Source organism: Chiloscyllium punctatum, chromosome 4 (assembly GCF_047496795.1).
Source record: "Chiloscyllium punctatum isolate Juve2018m chromosome 4, sChiPun1.3, whole genome shotgun sequence".
In the NCBI taxonomy this organism is placed as follows: Eukaryota; Metazoa; Chordata; class Chondrichthyes; order Orectolobiformes; family Hemiscylliidae; genus Chiloscyllium; species Chiloscyllium punctatum.
Window position 1 is genome coordinate 4,832,386 of NC_092742.1, and position 18,211 is coordinate 4,850,596.

At 43.1% G+C, this 18,211-nt stretch overlaps 1 protein-coding gene across 3 annotated transcripts in view; it reads left to right on the forward strand.

Annotated features, from left to right (window-relative positions):
- Positions 1–18,211, forward strand: part of LOC140476041 (autophagy-related protein 2 homolog B-like) — a 112,356-nt gene that overhangs the window by 64,199 nt on the left and 29,946 nt on the right. For all 3 annotated transcript variants that reach the window (XM_072567982.1, XM_072567984.1, XM_072567983.1), the window contains exons 22-33: positions 589–794; positions 966–1,046; positions 5,398–5,504; positions 8,111–8,203; positions 8,290–8,360; positions 9,567–9,643; positions 9,738–9,902; positions 11,393–11,543; positions 12,032–12,240; positions 13,074–13,300; positions 14,955–15,087; positions 17,174–17,368. In XM_072567982.1, coding sequence (XP_072424083.1) covers positions 589–794; positions 966–1,046; positions 5,398–5,504; positions 8,111–8,203; positions 8,290–8,360; positions 9,567–9,643; positions 9,738–9,902; positions 11,393–11,543; positions 12,032–12,240; positions 13,074–13,300; positions 14,955–15,087; positions 17,174–17,368 — 1,715 coding nt within the window. The remainder of the gene's footprint in view (positions 1–588; positions 795–965; positions 1,047–5,397; positions 5,505–8,110; positions 8,204–8,289; positions 8,361–9,566; positions 9,644–9,737; positions 9,903–11,392; positions 11,544–12,031; positions 12,241–13,073; positions 13,301–14,954; positions 15,088–17,173; positions 17,369–18,211) is intronic.

Genomic DNA, 18,211 nt, shown 5'->3' on the forward strand with positions numbered 1-18,211 from the left:
GCAAGGCCACCTTTACAATACTATGTACAGTCTGGTCACCCTTTTGTTAGAGGTTAATAAACTCATGAGGGGCTTGGATAGGGTGAATAGCCAAGGTCTATTTCCCCTGGTGGGGAAGTCTGAAACTAGAGGGCATAGATTTAAGGTAAAAGGGGAAAGATTTAAAAAGGACCTGATGGGTAACTTTTTCCATGCAGAGGGTGATGGGTGTAAGGAGTGAGCTACCAGAGGAATGGATGGAGTGGACAAGTAAGGCAGCATAAAGTGTTGCTTTCTCCACCTCCTGATGCTGCTTGGCTTGCTATGTTCTTCCAGCCTCCTGCTTGTCTACTTTGGATTCTAACATTTGCAGGGTTGTTTTTGTCTCTGAGGAAGGGGTGGAGGCAGGTCCAATTACAATATTTAAAAGGCACCTGGATGGGGATATGAATAGGAATTGTTCAGAGAGATATGGGCCTAGTGCTGGCAAATGGGAGTAGGTCAGATTGGGATTCTGATCTGCAAAGATGTGTTAGACCGAAGGGTGTGTATGACTCTGACAGTCTAGTTCTGGTTTTTTTTCCCATCCTATCCTCTGGTCCATTGCAGGAGTAGTTGAGGATGTATGTGCCCCTGGTGATATAAAGCTCCCCAGCAAGTCTCTGCCTCCTTGGGTTGAACCTACCATCTACAAGTCTGAGGAGGGTGCTCTGACCAAGCAGGCTGCTGCACCAGTGGGAGTTGGTGTAGAAAGTCCAAACATGCTCTCCATCGCAGTGAAAGTACATCACAACAGAAACGAGAGCAACATGAAGGTAACTTTTATGGTAATGTTTGTTTGTTGGCGCTACTGTGTAGTGTCTTGCGATGTTTTACGGCATTAAAAAAACCATATTAATGCAGACTGTTCAAGGAGAAGAGGGTAAACTTCAAAGTGGGCAGTTTTCAGTTGACATTGATGTATTTTCCTCTCCCTCTTGTTTCAGGAGATCCTGGTGGCTGTCGGGTTACGTGGGGCCACCCTCCAGCATCGCAATGTGCCTCCAGGGCAGAGTTGGTATGAGCAGGTTAGCTTCACATCAGTCATCTCTGGAAGGGCTGAAGGCTGCCTGGTAACACACAGATTCTGAAAGAACTGTTTGAGAGTGAAAGCTTCAGATGTGGGAAATTAATTTGTACACAATTAATTTGTACACATTTTATGCGTATGTGAGAAACATGAGAATGACGAGAACGAGGGTAGGTCCGATCAAGGACAGTAGTGGGAGACTGTGTATTGAGTCGGAAGAGATAGGAGAGGTCTTGAATGAGTACTTTTCTTCAGTATTTACAAATGAGAGGGACCGTATTGTTGAAGAGGGGAGTGTGAAACGGACTGGTAAGCTAGAAGAGGTACTTATTAGGAAGGAAGATGTGTTGGGCATTTTGAAAAACTTGAGGATAGACAAGTCCCCCGGGCCTGATGGGATATATCCTAGGACTATGTGGGAAGCAAGAGAGGAAATTGCAGAGCCGTTGGCAATGATCTTTTCGTCTTCACTGTCAACAGGGTGGTACCAGGGAACTAGAGAGTGGCAAATGTTGTGCCCCCTGTTCAAAAAAGGGAATAGGGATAACCCCGGGAATTACAGGCCAGTTAGTCTTACTTCGGTGGTAGGCAAAGTAATGGAAAGGATACTGAGGGATAGGATTTATGAGTATCTGGAAAGACACTGCTTGATTAGGGACAGCCAGCATGGATTTGTGAGGGATAGGTCTTGCCTTACAAGTCTTATTGAATTCTTTGAGGAGGTGACCAAGCATGTGGATGAGGGTAGAGCAGTGGATGTAGTGTACATGGATTTTAGTAAGGCATTTGATATGTTCCCCATGGTGGGCTCATGCGGAAAGTCAGGAGGCATGGGATAGAGGGAAATTTGGCTAATTGGATAGAAAACTGGCTAACCGGTCGAAGTTAGAGAGTGGTGGTAGATGGTAAATATTCAGCCTGGAGCCCAGTTACAAGTGGAGTTCCGCAGGGATCAGTTCTGGGTCCTCTGCTGTTTGTAATTTTTATTAATGACTTGGAAGAGGGTGTCGAAGGGTGGGTCAGTAAATTTGCAGACGATACGAGGATTGGTGGAGTTGTGGATAGTGAAGAGGGCTGTTGTCGGCTGCAAAGGGACTTAGATATGATGCAGAGCTGGGCTGAGGAGTGGCAGATGGAGTTCAACCCTGTCAAGTGTAAGGTTGTCCATTTTGGAAGGACAAATAAGAATGCGGAATACAGGGTTAACAGTAGGGTTCTTAGTAAGGTGGAGGAGCAGAGGGATCTTGGGGTCTATGTTCATAGATCTTTGAAAGTTGCCACTCAGGTGGATAGAGCTTGTAAGAAGGCCTATGGTGTATTAGCGTTCATTAGCAGAGGGATTGAATTCAAGAGTTGTGAAGTGATGTTGCAGCTGTACAGGACCTTGGTTAGGCCACATTTGGAGTACTGTGTGCAGTTCTGGTCGCCTCACTTTAGGAAAGATGTGGAAGCTTTGGAGAGGGTGCAGAGAAAATTTACCATGATGTTGCCTGGAATGGAGAGTAGGTCGTACGAGGATAGGTTGAAAGTGCTAGGCCTTTTCTCATTGGAACGGCGAAGGATGAGGGGTGACTTGATAGAGGTATATAAGATGATCAGAGGAATAGATAGAGTAGACAGCCAGAAACTTTTTCCCCGGGTACTACAAGGGACATAAATTTAAGGTGAAGTGTGGAAGGTATAGGGGGATGTCAACGGTAGGTTCTTTACCCAGAGAGTGGTGGGGGCATGGAATGCGCTGCCTGTGGGAGTGGCAGAGTCAGAATCATTGGTGACCTTTAAGCGGCAATTGGATAGGTACATGGATAGGTGCTGAAGCTAGGACAAATGTTCGGCACGACATCGTGGGCCGAAGGGCCTGTTCTGTGCTATATTGTTCTATGTTCTATGTTCTACAAGGGCTGTTACTCTCCAGAATATGCGCACAAGCTGCAACTTAGATTAGAAGTCCTTTTGTATGTTCTAAGAGCTAAGACATCTTGAGTGTATTTTGGGGAATAGCAGTAGCCAAACAAGTTTGCATTCTGCATAGTGCACCCTGTGCAACAATTTTGTGTTGTGTTTACTTGGAAAAACAGAGAAGATTTATGAGCCTTGGTTTTTATTGTTTCCTAAGGCATTGAAATAAATTTATAGAATGTTGCAGTGCAGGTGGATGCCAGTTCAGTCCATCATGCCTGTACCTAGTGTCAGTCACCTCCCTTTTCCCCATGTCCCTGAACATGTTTTTACGCAGTAATCATCTAGTGCCCCTCTTGAATGTGGTAATGACACGGAGGTCAAAACCCTCTGTAAATTAAAACCAAACACCCAGAAAAGCTCACCTCATAATCTGTAAAATATGTGAGTGAAGGAGAACTCCTTAATTTCTACTATTTAAAGGAAAATAACAATTTATTTTCCTCACTGATAGTGAACACTAAATAAAACTATTAATAAACTGAACACTCTTTCCCCTAATGAACAACTATCCCTTAACTGAACACAATTCTATCAGTATGCTGTTCCAATAACACAATTATTAAACATTGCATTAACTTAATCTCAAGTTCACAGTGTCGTATGCTGTCTTCTCGCCTTCCAATTCTGCTGTCTTCTTCCTGGGGTATCATCTTTTTATTGCGAGTATTTTCTTACAGGAAAAGGTACCTTTTGATAGATAGTGCTTTCTGATTTCTTTGAGACCTTTTCATATTAGATGGGCAATTAGCTCTATAGCAGTTACTCTGACCAATTTTCAAAATGCCCTAGTTTTATACCCCCCAATATCGTTTCCTCTCATTGGTCTGATGTTGTCAAAACAATAAATTCAAACTCAATTGGGTTTTGGTATCATGGCAGCTCAGTGGTTAGCACTACTGCCTCACAGCGCCAGGGACCCAGGTTCGATTCCTGCCTTGGGTGACTGTCTGTGTGGAGTTTGCGCATTCTCCCCGTGTCTGCGTGGGTTTCCTCCGGGTGCTCTGGTTTCCTCCCACAGTCCAAAAATGTGCAGGTTAGGTGGATTGGTCAAATTAAATTGCCCATAGTCAGGGGTGAATATGGGGAATGGGTGCGTTACTCTTCGGAGGGTCAGTATAGGCTTGTTGGCCCGAAGGGCCTGTTTCCATACTGTAGGGAATTTAATCTAATCAAATTTGAATTGTTGCCAAAACAGTAACCAAAACTCAGGTACCCATTTAACAGCCAATTGTTACATGTATGTTTTGGAACAGCCCATCTCTTAGCTGTTCTGTTCTACAGCTGTGGCTGTACTTTAACTTTATTTTAAAGTTTCAGAAAAACACTCTCTATCTTAAAAGTGAATGCATACTCTTTCGACTTTGTAATGTCTCAGTTGAACCTGCTGTTACCATACTTCCAGATAGTGCATTCCAGATCCTAACTACTTGCTGTGTGAAAAAAAGTTGTTTCTCACATTGCTCTTGCTTGGTTTGCAAATCATTTTAAATAAATGCCTTGTCATTTTTGTTTCTTTTACAGGCAGAAACAGCTTCTCCCTATCTAATCTATCAAGCTCTTTCGTGATTTTGAAAACTTACATCAAATCTTCTCCTCTCCCGGGAGAACAGTCCCGCCTTCTTCAGCACTAAAGTTTCTCATTCCTGAAACCATTCTTGTAAATCACTCTGCACCCTCTGCAATTCATTGACATCCTTCCAATAATGGTGCCCACTGTATACAGCACTCCAGCTGAGGTCTAACAATTGTCTTACACGAGATCAACATCACCTCCTTGTTCTTGTACTCTATATTCCTCCTTTGTCATTCGGAAGGATCATGGCTGATCTTTGCCTTGACGCCTTTTTCCCACACTATCCTCCTGTCCCTTAGTGTTTTCAGATATTACATGATAGCTCTGTAGGGCATATTTGAATGTATTTCTGCTATCTATTTCACTAGCTTCACATGTTGTAAAAAATCTCTCGCTAGGACCTCTTATTTTAGAAGAGTATTGATGTCCCAGTATTTCCCAGATTTGTCAAAACACAGAAGGAAGTGCAATATCCTGTTTCTGCCAGTGCTACTCTGACACTCCAAAAAAGTATAGAATTCTACTCAGCACTTGGCCAGAAGGAAGCATCAGCAACAGGAACTCAGAATACCAGAAAGAAAATAACCTCATACTGATGCTGTATTTGTCAACACTTTACAATGAGGATGTTCCTTTGGTTCATGAACCCAACTAGTTATGATCTGATTAAATCATTCGGTTGTGTTTGAGAATGAGCTGCATGTAAACTTGACATTGTGTTGTTAATTTAACCTTGTGACCATGATAGATTTATATTGGCTTCAGAACCTGTTAATGTTGTTGGATTCATTGCTGCCTTCCTCCCTCCCTACAGTTTGTGGATTTTCTGAATATTGCTGATGAACCAGTTTTGGGTTATGCTCACCCAGCAAATGAAACTACCTTTCACCTGCATCTTTGGAGCTGTGCCCTGGACTACAGGTAAACAACTTCTAAGGACAAGGTTTCTCACCATTTATTCTGTTGAATACATCAATTAGGGGATATACTACAAGATTTAATGCAGAATAAAGCCTTCACATTATTACATCAAACACTCCAGGATAAGACACAGCATGGGGTTAAATAGAACATAGAAAAGTACAGGTAAAAACAATGACTGCAGATGCTGGAAACCAGATTCTGGATTAGTGGTGCTGGAAGAGCAGAGCAGTTCAGGCAGCATTCAAGGAGCAGTAAAATCGACGTTTTGGGCAAAAGCCCTTCATCAGGAATAAAGGCAGAGAGCCTGAAGCGTGGAGAGATAAGCTAGAGGAGGGTGGGGGTGGGGAGAGAGTAGCATAGAGTACAATGGGTGAGTGGGGAAGGGGATGAAGGTGATAGGTCGTGGGGGAAGAGGGTGGAGTGGATAGGTGGAAAAGGAGATAGGCAGGTAGGACAAGTCATGGGGACAGTGCTGAGCTGGAAGTTTGGAACTGGGGTGAGGTGGGGGAAGGGGAAATGAGGAAACTGTTGAAGTCCACATTGATGCCCCGGGGTTGAAGTGTTCTGAGGCGTTCTTCCTCCAGGCGTCTGGTGGTGAGGGAGTGGCGGTGAAGGAGGCCCAGGACCTCCATGTCCTCGGCAGAGTGGGAGGAGGAGTTGAAATGTTGGGCCACAGGGTGGTGTGGTTGATTAGTGCGGGTGTCCCGGAGATGTTCCCTAAAGCGTTCTGCTCAGAGGCGCCCAGTCTCCCCAATGTAGAGGAGACCGCATCGGGAGCAATGGATACAATATCATTTATTCGGCCCACAATGTTATGCCAAGGATTATTACTAATCTAAAATAAAATAACCTAACCTACGCACCCCTCAATTCACTGCTTTCCATGTGCACATGTCCAGCAGTTGTTTAAATGTCCCGAATGACTCTCTTCCACCATCACTGCTGGTAACGCATTCCATGCATTCACAACTCTCTGCGTAAAGAACCTACCTCTGACGTCTCCTCTATACCTTCCTCCTAATATATTAAAACTATGACCCCATGTGACAGTCAATCCTGTCCTGGGGAAAAGTCTCTGGCTATTGACTCTATCCATGCCTCTCATTACCTTGTATACCTCGATCAGGTCACCTGTCTTCCTCCTTCTCTCCAGAGAGAAAAGTCTGAGCTTTAGTCAACCTCACTTCGTAAGGCAAGCCCTCCACTCCAGGCAACATCCTGGTAAACCTTCTTTGCACCCTCTCCAAAGCATCTGTATCTTTCCTATTATGTAGTGACCAGAATTGGATACAGTATTCCATGTGTGGTCTCACCAGGTCTTGTAGAGCTGCAGCAAAACCTCACGGTTCTTAAACTCGATCCCCCTGTTAATGAAAGCCAAAACACCATATGCTTTCTGAACAACCCTATCCACTTGGGTGGCAACTTTGAGGGATTTATGCACTTGAACACCAAGATCCCTCTGTACCTGTACACTGCCAAGAATCCTGTCTTTAATCCTATATTCAGCATTCAAGTTCAACCTTCCAAAATACTTCACTTCACATTTATCCAGGTTGAACTCCATCTGCCATTCCTCAGCCTAGCTCTGCATCTTGTCTATGTCGCGCTGCAGCCTGCAATAGCCCTCGATACTATTAACTCCAACTTTTTTGTCACCGGCAGATTTACTAACCCACCCCTCAACGTCCTCCTCTAAGTCATTTATAAAAACTACAAAGAGCAGAGGTCCAAGAACAGAGACCTGAAGGACCCACTCAACACTGTCCTCCAGGCAGTATACTTTCCATCTACAACCACTCTCTGCCTTCTGTCAGCCAGTCAATTCCGAATCCAGATAGCCAAATCTCCCTGTATCCCATACTTCCTGACTTTATGAATGAGCCTACCATGAGGGCCCTTATCAAATGCCTTGCTGAAGTAATTCAGCATAAAACTTTGTACTGCCTCCATCAACCACTTCTAGGACAGAGATAGGGACAGCATGTGGTTAGAATACAGAGTAAAGTTCCCTTTACACTGTCCCCATTAAACACTCTCTGGGTAGGTACAACATTGGATTAGATACTGAATAAAGCTCTCTTTGTAATGCACTGGCAAACATGTGTGACACTAGTTAGGCTTAGGGTTCCTGTAAGTTGCTGCACAATCCTCTGAAACTGCTGCATGTCCATTAATTCCATCATCATTGATTGCACTTGAGGGTGTATCCTGGTAACCATTTGTACTGAGTAGGAAAATCTGGTAAGAAAGAGTGATGTCAGTTTTAGCCAGTTATACCTCTGAAGAGGCTGCCTCAGCAAAGGCTGTATCAGGTTCCCTGTCCCAAGAGTAAGGCCTGGAGCTGGATCACTCTTGTACTCAGAATTTCAGGTGGTTGTTCTTTTGGAATTGATCAGCTGAAGTTTCAAACGATGGACACGGCTGAAGCTGAAAGGGTAGGAGAAAAAATAAGGTAGTTGATGTCATCCGGGAGTTTGAAGGTTATGAAAGGAGAATGAATGGTTGATACGTTCCACTGTTTTGAAGAGCAGAGAAAGAATGAGTTAGAGTAGCTGATGTAGTTACCACCTAAAATGTGTACGCTTGTGTCTGTCTTTCAGGCCACAATATTTACCAGTTAGAGCACTAGTCACTGTTGAAACCTTTACAATATCCAGTAACATTGTTCTGGACAAGTATTGCTCCACTCTCAGGTAATGACTGACTCCTTCAAGATTACATAACCACTTTCTCTTTCTGCAAATTATCCATTTGTAATAAACTCTCTTGCATTTTCCAGAATTATTATTGATGATGCTGCATTGTACTTGTCTGAAAAATGTCATCTATCTGCAGTAAATTTAAAGAAAGGTGAGATTGCAATTCTATCTAGCTTTAAAGGGGATATGTTCAGTTATGTAAGATATTAAAGGGAAGGGTTCTTCAGAGAGGAGGGGGACCTGTTCCCCAGTGAGAATCCATTTTCTCAGGGCACCGTAAGACCATAACATATCAGAGCATAATCAGACCATTTGGCCCATCCAGTCTACTCCACGATTCGATTATGGCTGATATGTTTCTCAAATCTATTCTTCTGCCTTCACCATGTAACATGTGATCCCCTCACCAATCAAGAACCTATCTAATTCTGTCTTGTATACAGTCAATGACTTGTCCTCCACAGCCCTCTGTGGCAATGCATTCCACAGGTGAAATTTCTCCTTATTTCAGTTCTAAAGGGTCTTCCCTTCACTCTGAGGCTGTGCCCTCAGGTTCTAGTATCTCCTGCAAGTAGAAACATCTCCACTTCCACTCTATCCAGGCCTCTCAATATTCTATACGTTTAAATGAGATCTCCCCTCATCCTTCTAAACTCAAGAGTCCTCAGTTGCTCCTTATATGACAAGCCCTTCATCCCCAGGATCATTCTTGTAAACGTCCTCTGGACCCCCTCCAACACCAGCATGTTCTACCTTAGATACAGGGCCCAAAACTGCTCTCAGTATTCCAAACGTGGTCTGACCAGAGCCTCATACAGCCTCAGCAGTACATCTCTGCTCTTGTATTCTAGCCCTCTTGAAATGAATGCTAACATTGATTTGCCTTCCTAGCTGCCAATTGAACCTGCATGTTAACCTTAAGAGAATCCTGAATTAGAACTCCCAGGTGTCTCTGTGCTTCAGATTTCCAAGCTTTTCCCAATTCAGAAAATAGTCTGCGCCTCTATTCTTTCTATCAAAGTGCATAACCTCACACTTTGCCAGATTGTGTTCTATCTGCTACTTCTTTGCCCACTCTCCTAGCACGTACAAGTCCTTCTGCAGCCTCCCCACTTCCTCAGCACTCTCTGTCCGTCCATCTATTTTTGTGCCATCTGTAAATTTAGCAACAGTGATCTCAGTTCCTTCATCCATATCATTAACATATAACGGGAAAAGTTGTGAAGACCACAGGGAACTTGGTTGCTGTTAGATTTTTGTTGACTTTTGCAGCTTTTTATTGGCTGACTGTCAGTGTGTGACTATGAAAGACAAAATCTGTTCACCAGGTTCAGTCAGTCCAAATTATTTATTCCAGATTACGTGCGTGTCCTGGACATGGGGTTACTGGAATTCCAAATAACTGCATCAAAGCAGACTGCAGAAGCAGAGAGGGTGAGGGAGACTTTAGGCATTTTGGTTGTTACTGTGTCAGATTGTTCATACTTATTGGGTTCTCCAATGAACTTTACCGCTTTGTCAATTTCAGCCCCGGTTTGAGCTTCGATGCGCAAGTGACGTCATCCATATCCGAACGTGTTCTGATTCTTGTGCTGCCCTTATGAATCTCATCCAGTATGTGGCGAGTTACGGCGACCTACATCCACCTTGCAAATTCCAGGCCGCTGCAGGAACAGCAGCTCAGAGAAGCAGGGTAATCAAAATATAGTTACAATAATTTATTTTCAATACTGTCATGGGGTTTGGCATTGCTGGCTATGCCAGGATTAATTGCCCATCCCTCTTCAAGATTTTGAGAAAGCTGGCTTATTCACATGAATCTAGCTGATATTGTTATGGTGGACAAGTCAGGTCCTAGGCTGAAACCTGGTTTGATAAATTAGAATTTGTTTTGGTTTTGTATTGCCCATTCCTGGTTGCCCTTGAGAAGATGGTGGTGAGCTGCCTTCTTGAACTGTGACACTGGTATAGGTCCCCAGTGCTATTGGGAAGGGAGTTCCAGCATTTTGACCAAGCATCAATGAAGGAGCAGTGATATACTTCCAAATCAGGATGATGCGTGACTTGGAGGGAAACCGGCAACTGGTAGTGTTCCCATGTATCAGCCGCCCTTGTCCTTCTTGATGGAAGCAGTCATGAGTTTGGAAGGTGCTGTCTAAGGTACCTTGGTGAATTTCTACAGTGCATCTTGTAGATGGTACACACTGCTGCTACTGAGTGTTGGTGGTACAGGGAGTGAATGTTGACTGCAATCATCAGTGAAAATCTCCACTTTTGGCATTACTCGAAGGAACTCCTGCAGGGTATCCTGGACCTCAGATGAGTGATATCCAACCAGAGGCACGGTGGCACAGTGGTTAGCACTGCTGCCTCACAGCGCCAGAGATCCGGGTGGAGTTTGCACGTTCTCCCCGTGTCTGCGTGGGTTTCCTCCGGGTGCTCCGGTTTCCTCCCACACTCCAAAGATGTGCAGGTTAGGTGAATTGGCCATGCTAAATTGCCCATAGTGTTAGGTAAGGGGTAGATGTAGGGGTATGGGTGGGTTGCGCTTTGGCGGGTCGGTGTGGACTTGTTGGGCCGAAGGGCCTGTTTCCACAATGTAAGTAATCTAATCAGAGGAGAGTTTTCCCTGACTCCCTCTGACTCCAGCAGAAAGTGAGGACTGCAGATGCTGGAGATCAGAGTTGAGAGTGGGGTGATGGAAAAGCACAGCAGGTCAGGCAGCATCTGAGGAGCAGGACAACCAATATTTTGTTTAGAATTCTTGGTGCCACACTTGGCCAAAAGCAACCTTGTTGTCAAAGACTGCCTCTTTCACCTCATTTCTGGAATTCAGCTCTTTTAAACAAAGGAGTCAGGAGCTGAGTGACTGACCTAGTTCAAATTGGGTGTCAGTGAGCAGGTCCAGTTTGTGCGTGTGTGTATAGCCATAGAGCCATGATAGAATGATAACAGAGTTATTGATTAATTACAGTGATCAAGTATATAACAGATCCAGACACAAGAGGAGGAAACCTCCAGTCAGGCCAAGGTTTGGGAACCTCAAGTCCACAGTCACTTGTTCTCTTTCACTGCCCTCATCCCCCAACTGTAAACCACACTTGCTCCATTTCACGTTGACCTCAGTAAACCTTTGTCATTCTGTTGCCTGATGGATTAACCGTAGCAATGTCTCCTACTCAGGCTGGTTCAGGTGACAGTGCTCCCTGCCGAACCTCCGGCCTTGCTGAAGCCGAGCAGAAGCTCCTACGGGACCTGATGATCGATGCGATGGAAGAGATGGATATCCCACCATCTTCGCCTCCTACTACTCAAGCCTCACAGCACTCAAATGGTGAGTGGAGAAGGCAGAAGGGTCAAATGAAAAGCTGCAAGTGCTAACCATTAAACAGGAAGAGGCACTGAGTTTAGTCAGCTGTAAACTGATATCGTTTATGATGCTCCTTATAGCCTACGTCTTTAACCTGGTCCCTTTATAACATCTTCCAACCTGCGAACTCTCGAAATCTCTCTGTTCCTCCAATTCTGACCTGTTGTATATCCTCAAGTAGCCTAGTGTGCAGTCACCTGTCCTTGCTCTGCAATTCCCTTCCTAAGCCCCTCTACCTCTCACCTCTTAAAACTGGCCTCATGGATAGTTACTTATCTTGCTATCTCCTCACATAATCATACCAAGCTTTGTTAAAAATATGTCATATCTTGTTTTACTGTTTTAAACATGATCATTTGAAACAAAGATCAACCATCTTCTTTTGACTTTTTCTGTTACCTTTCAAAGTAACACAAGAATGATGAGTTTAATTGGTCTTTCTCGACCTTTAGGGATCTATGATGACCTCATTCACGAGCGTGAGCCAGCTCGGTCTGACCTGTTTCTGTTCCCCGATGAGAGTGGAAGTTCTTCACAAGAACAGAGCCCAAGTTCCACCATGATCTTCCCTGAACATCATGCAGTCTACCCCTCCTTCCCCAGCGAGCAACCCGAGAGTGAGGATTTCTGTATCCTGGAGGCACCAAAAATGGCGATCATGGTAAGTGCTGAAAGGGAAAAAAGAATCGCTGTGAGGAGCTTCTAATGTTTAAAGGAAAATCTAAAGGATGCTGCCAGACTGCTGAGTTTCTGCAGCAATTTCTGTTTTTGCTTGTTTCAGATCTCCAGCATCCACAGTTCTTCCTTTGATACATATGTGTAGATGTTAGTACATTGTATAGGTTGCCACAGCTCAGGAAAACTACTCACTATCACCTACTTAAGGCCAATTAAGAATGGACGACAGAAATGCTGACATAGCCAACTCACACCTCGTGAGCAAATGTTTAAAACAAGCGGCTGCTGCAGTTCTTTATATTTACCTAGTAGTGGTGATGTTTTAAAAATGCTTAATTTCCTGTCCAGCCCTTTGCAACATCCTGAACTCATCGAAATACAAGTCTTTCCGAACTGAGATCAGTAGCGGAGGTGCTGCACCTGAGGGTGAGGGAGGGACTGGAATCAATAGTCGTATTCATGTTCCTGATGACCATCAAGTAACTCCAGCTGAAATTTATTTTATTCAAACATGGAACATGGGTGTTGCTGGCTGGGCCAGCTCTTAGTGCCTGTCCTAGTTGCCCTTGAGAAGGTGGGGGTGAGCTGCCTTGAACCGCTGCAGTCCCTGTGATGTAGGTAGACCCACAATGCCCTTAGGGAGGGAGTTCCAGGACTTTGACTCAAAGACCCAGAAGGAATGGTGATATATTTCCAAGTCATGATGATGAGCGGCTTGGAGGGGAACTTGCAGGTAGTGGGTTTTCCCATGTATCTGCTGTCCATCTAGATGAAAATGCTTGAAGTTTTTAAAGGAGTTATTTGTCTTTCTGGCAGAGAGAGACTGAGCCTGTCGTGAGGATGTTGTATTCCGGACCGATCCTCATCAAAGATGACTACTTCTCACAACCAGTGAAGAAGCTGGACACAAGCAAATCACCACTGCACCTTCCAGTCCCTGAGATCCGATATGTGGTGAAGGAGATCTCGGTTGTCTGGCACCTATATGGAGGAAGGGACTTCGGAACTGCCCTGTCTGCACGTTCTCCTGTGAAAAGCATAACGTACGTTTTTTATCATCACTGTTGCTGATCGTGTTTAATGTATTAGTAGTTTCATGAAAGTCACACAGGACCAATGTGTTTTAAGTTTTGTAATTATCATGTCCTCAAACTCCTATCAGCAGTGACAGGTCTGTACAGTGACAGTGTCCTTCGACACTGAAAGTGATCTCTCTGAATTTTGAATTCCAGAACATTTTACAATGGTTAAGTTATTTTAGATTATTTGCATAGTTGAAAGGATGAAACATACTGACTAGAATTAACCCAATCTTGAAATCCCAGTGGCAGGTCTAAAACATAACGGAAAATTAACAATCCAATCTGATATCAGGATCCAAGTGACCAACATCAGTAAGACCTACCATGTTGAGTTCCCATAGCACCTGCCTAGCTAGTCCACATCATTAACATTCTGTTGATATCCAATTAAAACCCTAATATCAGTCAGGCAATGGATTGTCCCCAGTCAAGCTACAGTCCACACAGCAGCCATCATTGTGTCCGTTGTAAATTATATGATTAGTATATATTTTTAGTATCATCTAAGTTTGGACTTTTGAATTCTGATTTAATGATGTAGCATTTTTCTGTTTCTGAAGAGTTTAATGATTAACTTGTCGGTATTTCTGTAGCCATAATAAATTTTTAACAACCACTTGAAGGTGTCGCTTTCAGAACTAATGTGTTTTATTTACTTTGGAAGAGTATGTGATGGAGCAAGATTTCTGTTAGGACATCAAGATTTCTGTGAGAAATGTAAGGAATTTTATTAAAGCTTAAGGAAAACACCCATAGCTTGAAAAAGATATTTAGTTTTGGGCATGAAAATGGATATTTAAGGCAATGTCCCTGAGAAGTAAGGAATTCAGTAATAGTCCCAGACCTGACGTTTTTGGGTAAAACCCTGAAGTGGTTATTTGAAGTGGAGAACGTTTGAACTCCGAAATGTGAAAGCTCAAGGAAAATGCAACCTGATTTTTCAGCATGGATATTGAAGTCACGCTTAAATTAAGCCTATTGAGGTGAGAGAAAGATTTTGCTTTCTACTTTGAGTACTGTTCAAGGGGTGCTTTTGGAATCCGTAAGGAAGTTTCTTTTTGGGATTAATGGGAGTAAATGTAACCATGTCTTTAAGCAAGTCGTTTGGTTTATTCTGTTTTTTTCTCTGTCTAGAAATTTCTATTCTATTGTTTAAAATTAATTTGCAACATTGTGTGTTCTTGTTGCAGTGAGGAACCACCTTGTTAAAACCAACAAGAAAAGAAACAAAAATTCTGATTTATCAAGCCAGATTTAACTCTGTGATTTGACCTGTCCAAAAATAAGATCAGCTGAGATCAAAACAGTGTCTTTCAAGATATAAAAGGAAATTAGTAATTAGCAAATTGTGTTGAGGCAACATATATTGAATGTACACTAATTCACTGTTGTTTAAGCATAGCTGCTTCATGAAGGTTGAGGGAGATGGATTTGATTTGGAGTCCTGAAAGGAATTGGTTCAAGTTGGAGACTGAGTGTTAGTCTTAATTTTGTGAGGCAAAACTATGGTCTCCAAGTAGGACTGTTACACGATGCTTCTGTTTAAGTCATCGTTAATAAAGAACAAGTATGCAATGATGCAAATTGAAGTACTTACTGGCTGGTTTCTTTGTAGACCTAAATCTGCTTCCAGCTCCTGTCAAGGCTCACCATCTCAGTCGTCAGCCCGCCATGGCCGTTCTGCCCGGCGTATTCAGGGTGGACCAGGGAGGAACCATGATGTCCTGATGGAGATTCAGTTCAGCAAGGTAGAGATCAGTATCATTCAGTTTCTGACCTGTGAGTACCATACTTGGTGGTGGTGCTGCTGCTATACTAACTGAATGTTTTGTGAAACACTTGACATTGCATTGTACTTCACATGAGCGCAAAAGCTTTCCATAATTCATTTCTTTTCTCCTTTCTTTGCCAGCTTTATCTTATTGTTAACCCCCCCCCACCCAAAATTTGGCCTAACTAGTCTGTGAGACAGATAGTTACAAAGACTATATCAATATTAAAAATAGGTATCTCATTTGTTCTTTTCATAACCCCATGACATTTCAGTGTAGAAAGTTTTGAATATCTTTAAAAGATATTAACTCTTGTAATGTAGGAATCACAGCTGTGAATGTCAACCAAAGGAAGCTTCCACAACAGGTCCCAGTGTGATGTTGTGTGAGGGATAAATAGTGGTTCAGACTGGGGGTAACCTATCTGTTCTTCCAATAGTGACCATGGTACCTTTTTACATTCTCCTGAGATAGCAGATATGGCCCTCATTTTAATACCTCATCTGCAAGATGGGGTTCCTCTGGAAGTACAGCACTCCCTCAGAATTGCAATAACAGTACCAATCTGAATTTGTTTGCTCAAATCTCTGGAGTAGTCTATAATCCACAATCTTCATCCTGACTGAGAGACTGGCTACTACCACTGAGCCAAACTTGGCAGCATTTACCTGGGAGTTCATTCTATATACTGGTCACTCTATTGATAAGCATTCTCTCGATGTCAGGCCTAAAGTTATATTTTACTTGTTTGCAATACTTCTTTGCCCTATTGTTGACATTTAAGATAATATTCTGGATTTACTGTTCCCATTCTTCTAAGAATCTACGGCACCTTACTTTCAAACTGAAAAGTTTCTCCAAGTGGTTCCTCAAGTCTCAGACCCTAACCCTGTCAGTCATGCTGCTTCTCTGTCCTGCCTCTGGTACTTTAATATCAACCTAGTGTCTCAGTGACTGGAACTGATCATAGGTTTCAGGTGGGTGTTATGGACCAGGCCAGACCCCCTCAAAATATTTCAAGAGAGTAGCCCAGACCCTAACTTTGCTAGTTGCTTAAAGTCAGTGTAAAGTGGATATTCAAGGAGGGATGCAGCTGGGCCAACAACTTGGTTTCAAACAAAACAGAATAAATTTACAAGATTACAGAATGACAACAACCAAAAGAGAACAGAATACAGAATGACTTAACCTATCTGAAAACCCAGCAGATTATCCCAACTTAATGATGCTGTTCCAAATAATTGCAACAATCCCCATAAGCAACCCATTGCAAATAAAAGTAAACTTCTAACATAGATTCTCATGGGGTGGCAGAGAGAGAGAGAGAGAGAGAGAGAGAGATGGCAGAGAAATGTAGCCTGGAACACCACCTTTCATGTAGCTGTTTCTTGCACCAGCAGCCTCTCACTGCTTTCAGTGAACAGCTAGACTGCTCAAACCAAACCAAACCAAAGAAAAGCAAGACTGGGAGAACTGGCCACTCCCCTTTCATTGTACTTTTTTTTTAAACTTGAAAGCCTTTTTGTCTAAGGCAGTATCTGTTAGCTATAATCAAATTGGTCCTAAAACCCTTTAAACCTAGACCTTTTGGAATCGCTGCTTTTACGATCTCTGGAAAAAAAAGCCACGGACAGCATACCTTGTTAAAGGATCCTATGCATCATCGCATAGGATTGATCAAAACTGGGCACCTTGCTGAAGATGGGTCTCATTTTAAACTCAACAGTAATTTGGTTACAGTTTCCCTGACTTGTATTATACTGTTTGAACTGTTGATTTGTTCATTGCTGTTCTGCATCAATTGCGTATGTTGAATTTCAAGTCTGAAAAAGACACCATGGATGTTTTCAACCTAATTACAAAGCATTAATGATGTCTCACCAATTTCCCAATCCATGAAAATGCCAGTATTTTATCCATCACTCCACCTTTGCAACCTGTGTGACTATTTAAATAAATGTTTTGCTTGATTTTAGTTCAGTAGCAATCCTTCCAAATAAATGACCTTTCAGTTTAGTTTGAAATCAGTTCACTATTTGATGTCAATGTTTTTTTTTAAAAGGTGAAATTTCAGCACGAAGTGTACCCTCAGACAGATTTTCATGAAGATCCAAGTTCAGCAGAACGTCCCATTTCACGACAAGTCTTCATCGTTCAAGATCTTGAGATCAGAGACCGTCTTGCCACATCCCAGATGAACAAATTCCTCTACTTGTATTCGAGCAAAGAATTCCCAAGAAAGGCTCATTCTAATATGGTGAGGTCCAAGTTTGGAAGGAGGAAACTCAATTAAAGAGCCACTGGGTGAGGTGTCCTTTGAACACTTCAGCAGCCCGTCTACCTAACCTCTTGGTGTTGGTTGGAAGAATTCTAAATGGAGCTCAAGGAATGGGTGCACTGAAAATTGTATCTGTCAACGTTGTCTAAAGCAGTTAAGCCTCGGAGGGGGTACAGTGCAGATTCGCCAGAATAATACTGAGGCTGAAAGGGTTAATTTATTAGGGTTGCTTTCAAAGACTAGATTTTTATTCCCTTGAGGTTAAAGATTAAGTCTGATATAATTGAGGTGTTAAAAGAATTTGTGGGTAGAGCAAGACATTCCTTCCATACCAGGCAACATCCTCATAAGTCTTCTATGCACCCTTTCCAAAGCTTCCACATCCTTCTTATAATGCGGTGACCAGAACTGTACACAATACTCCAAGTGTGGCCGTACCAGAGCTTTGTACAGCTGCAGCATAACCTCCTGATTCCGGAACTCAATCCCTCTATTAATAAAGGCCAAAACACTATATGCCGCCTTAAGGAGAAATTGAGGACTGCAGATGCTGGAGATCAGAGCCGAGAGTGTGGTGCTAGCAAAGCACAGCAGGTCAGGTAGCATCCGAGGAGCAGGAGAGTCGACATTTTGGGCAAGAGCCTTTCATCAGGAATGAGGCTTGTGAGCCAAGGGATTGGAGAGATAAATGGGGGTGTGGGGGATGGATGGAGCTGGGGGTAATGGTGATAGGTGAGAGAGGTGGGTGTAGCGGATAGGTGGGAAGGAAGATGGACAGGTCAAGAGGGTAGTGCCACCTTGCAAGGTTGGCAGTGGGATAAG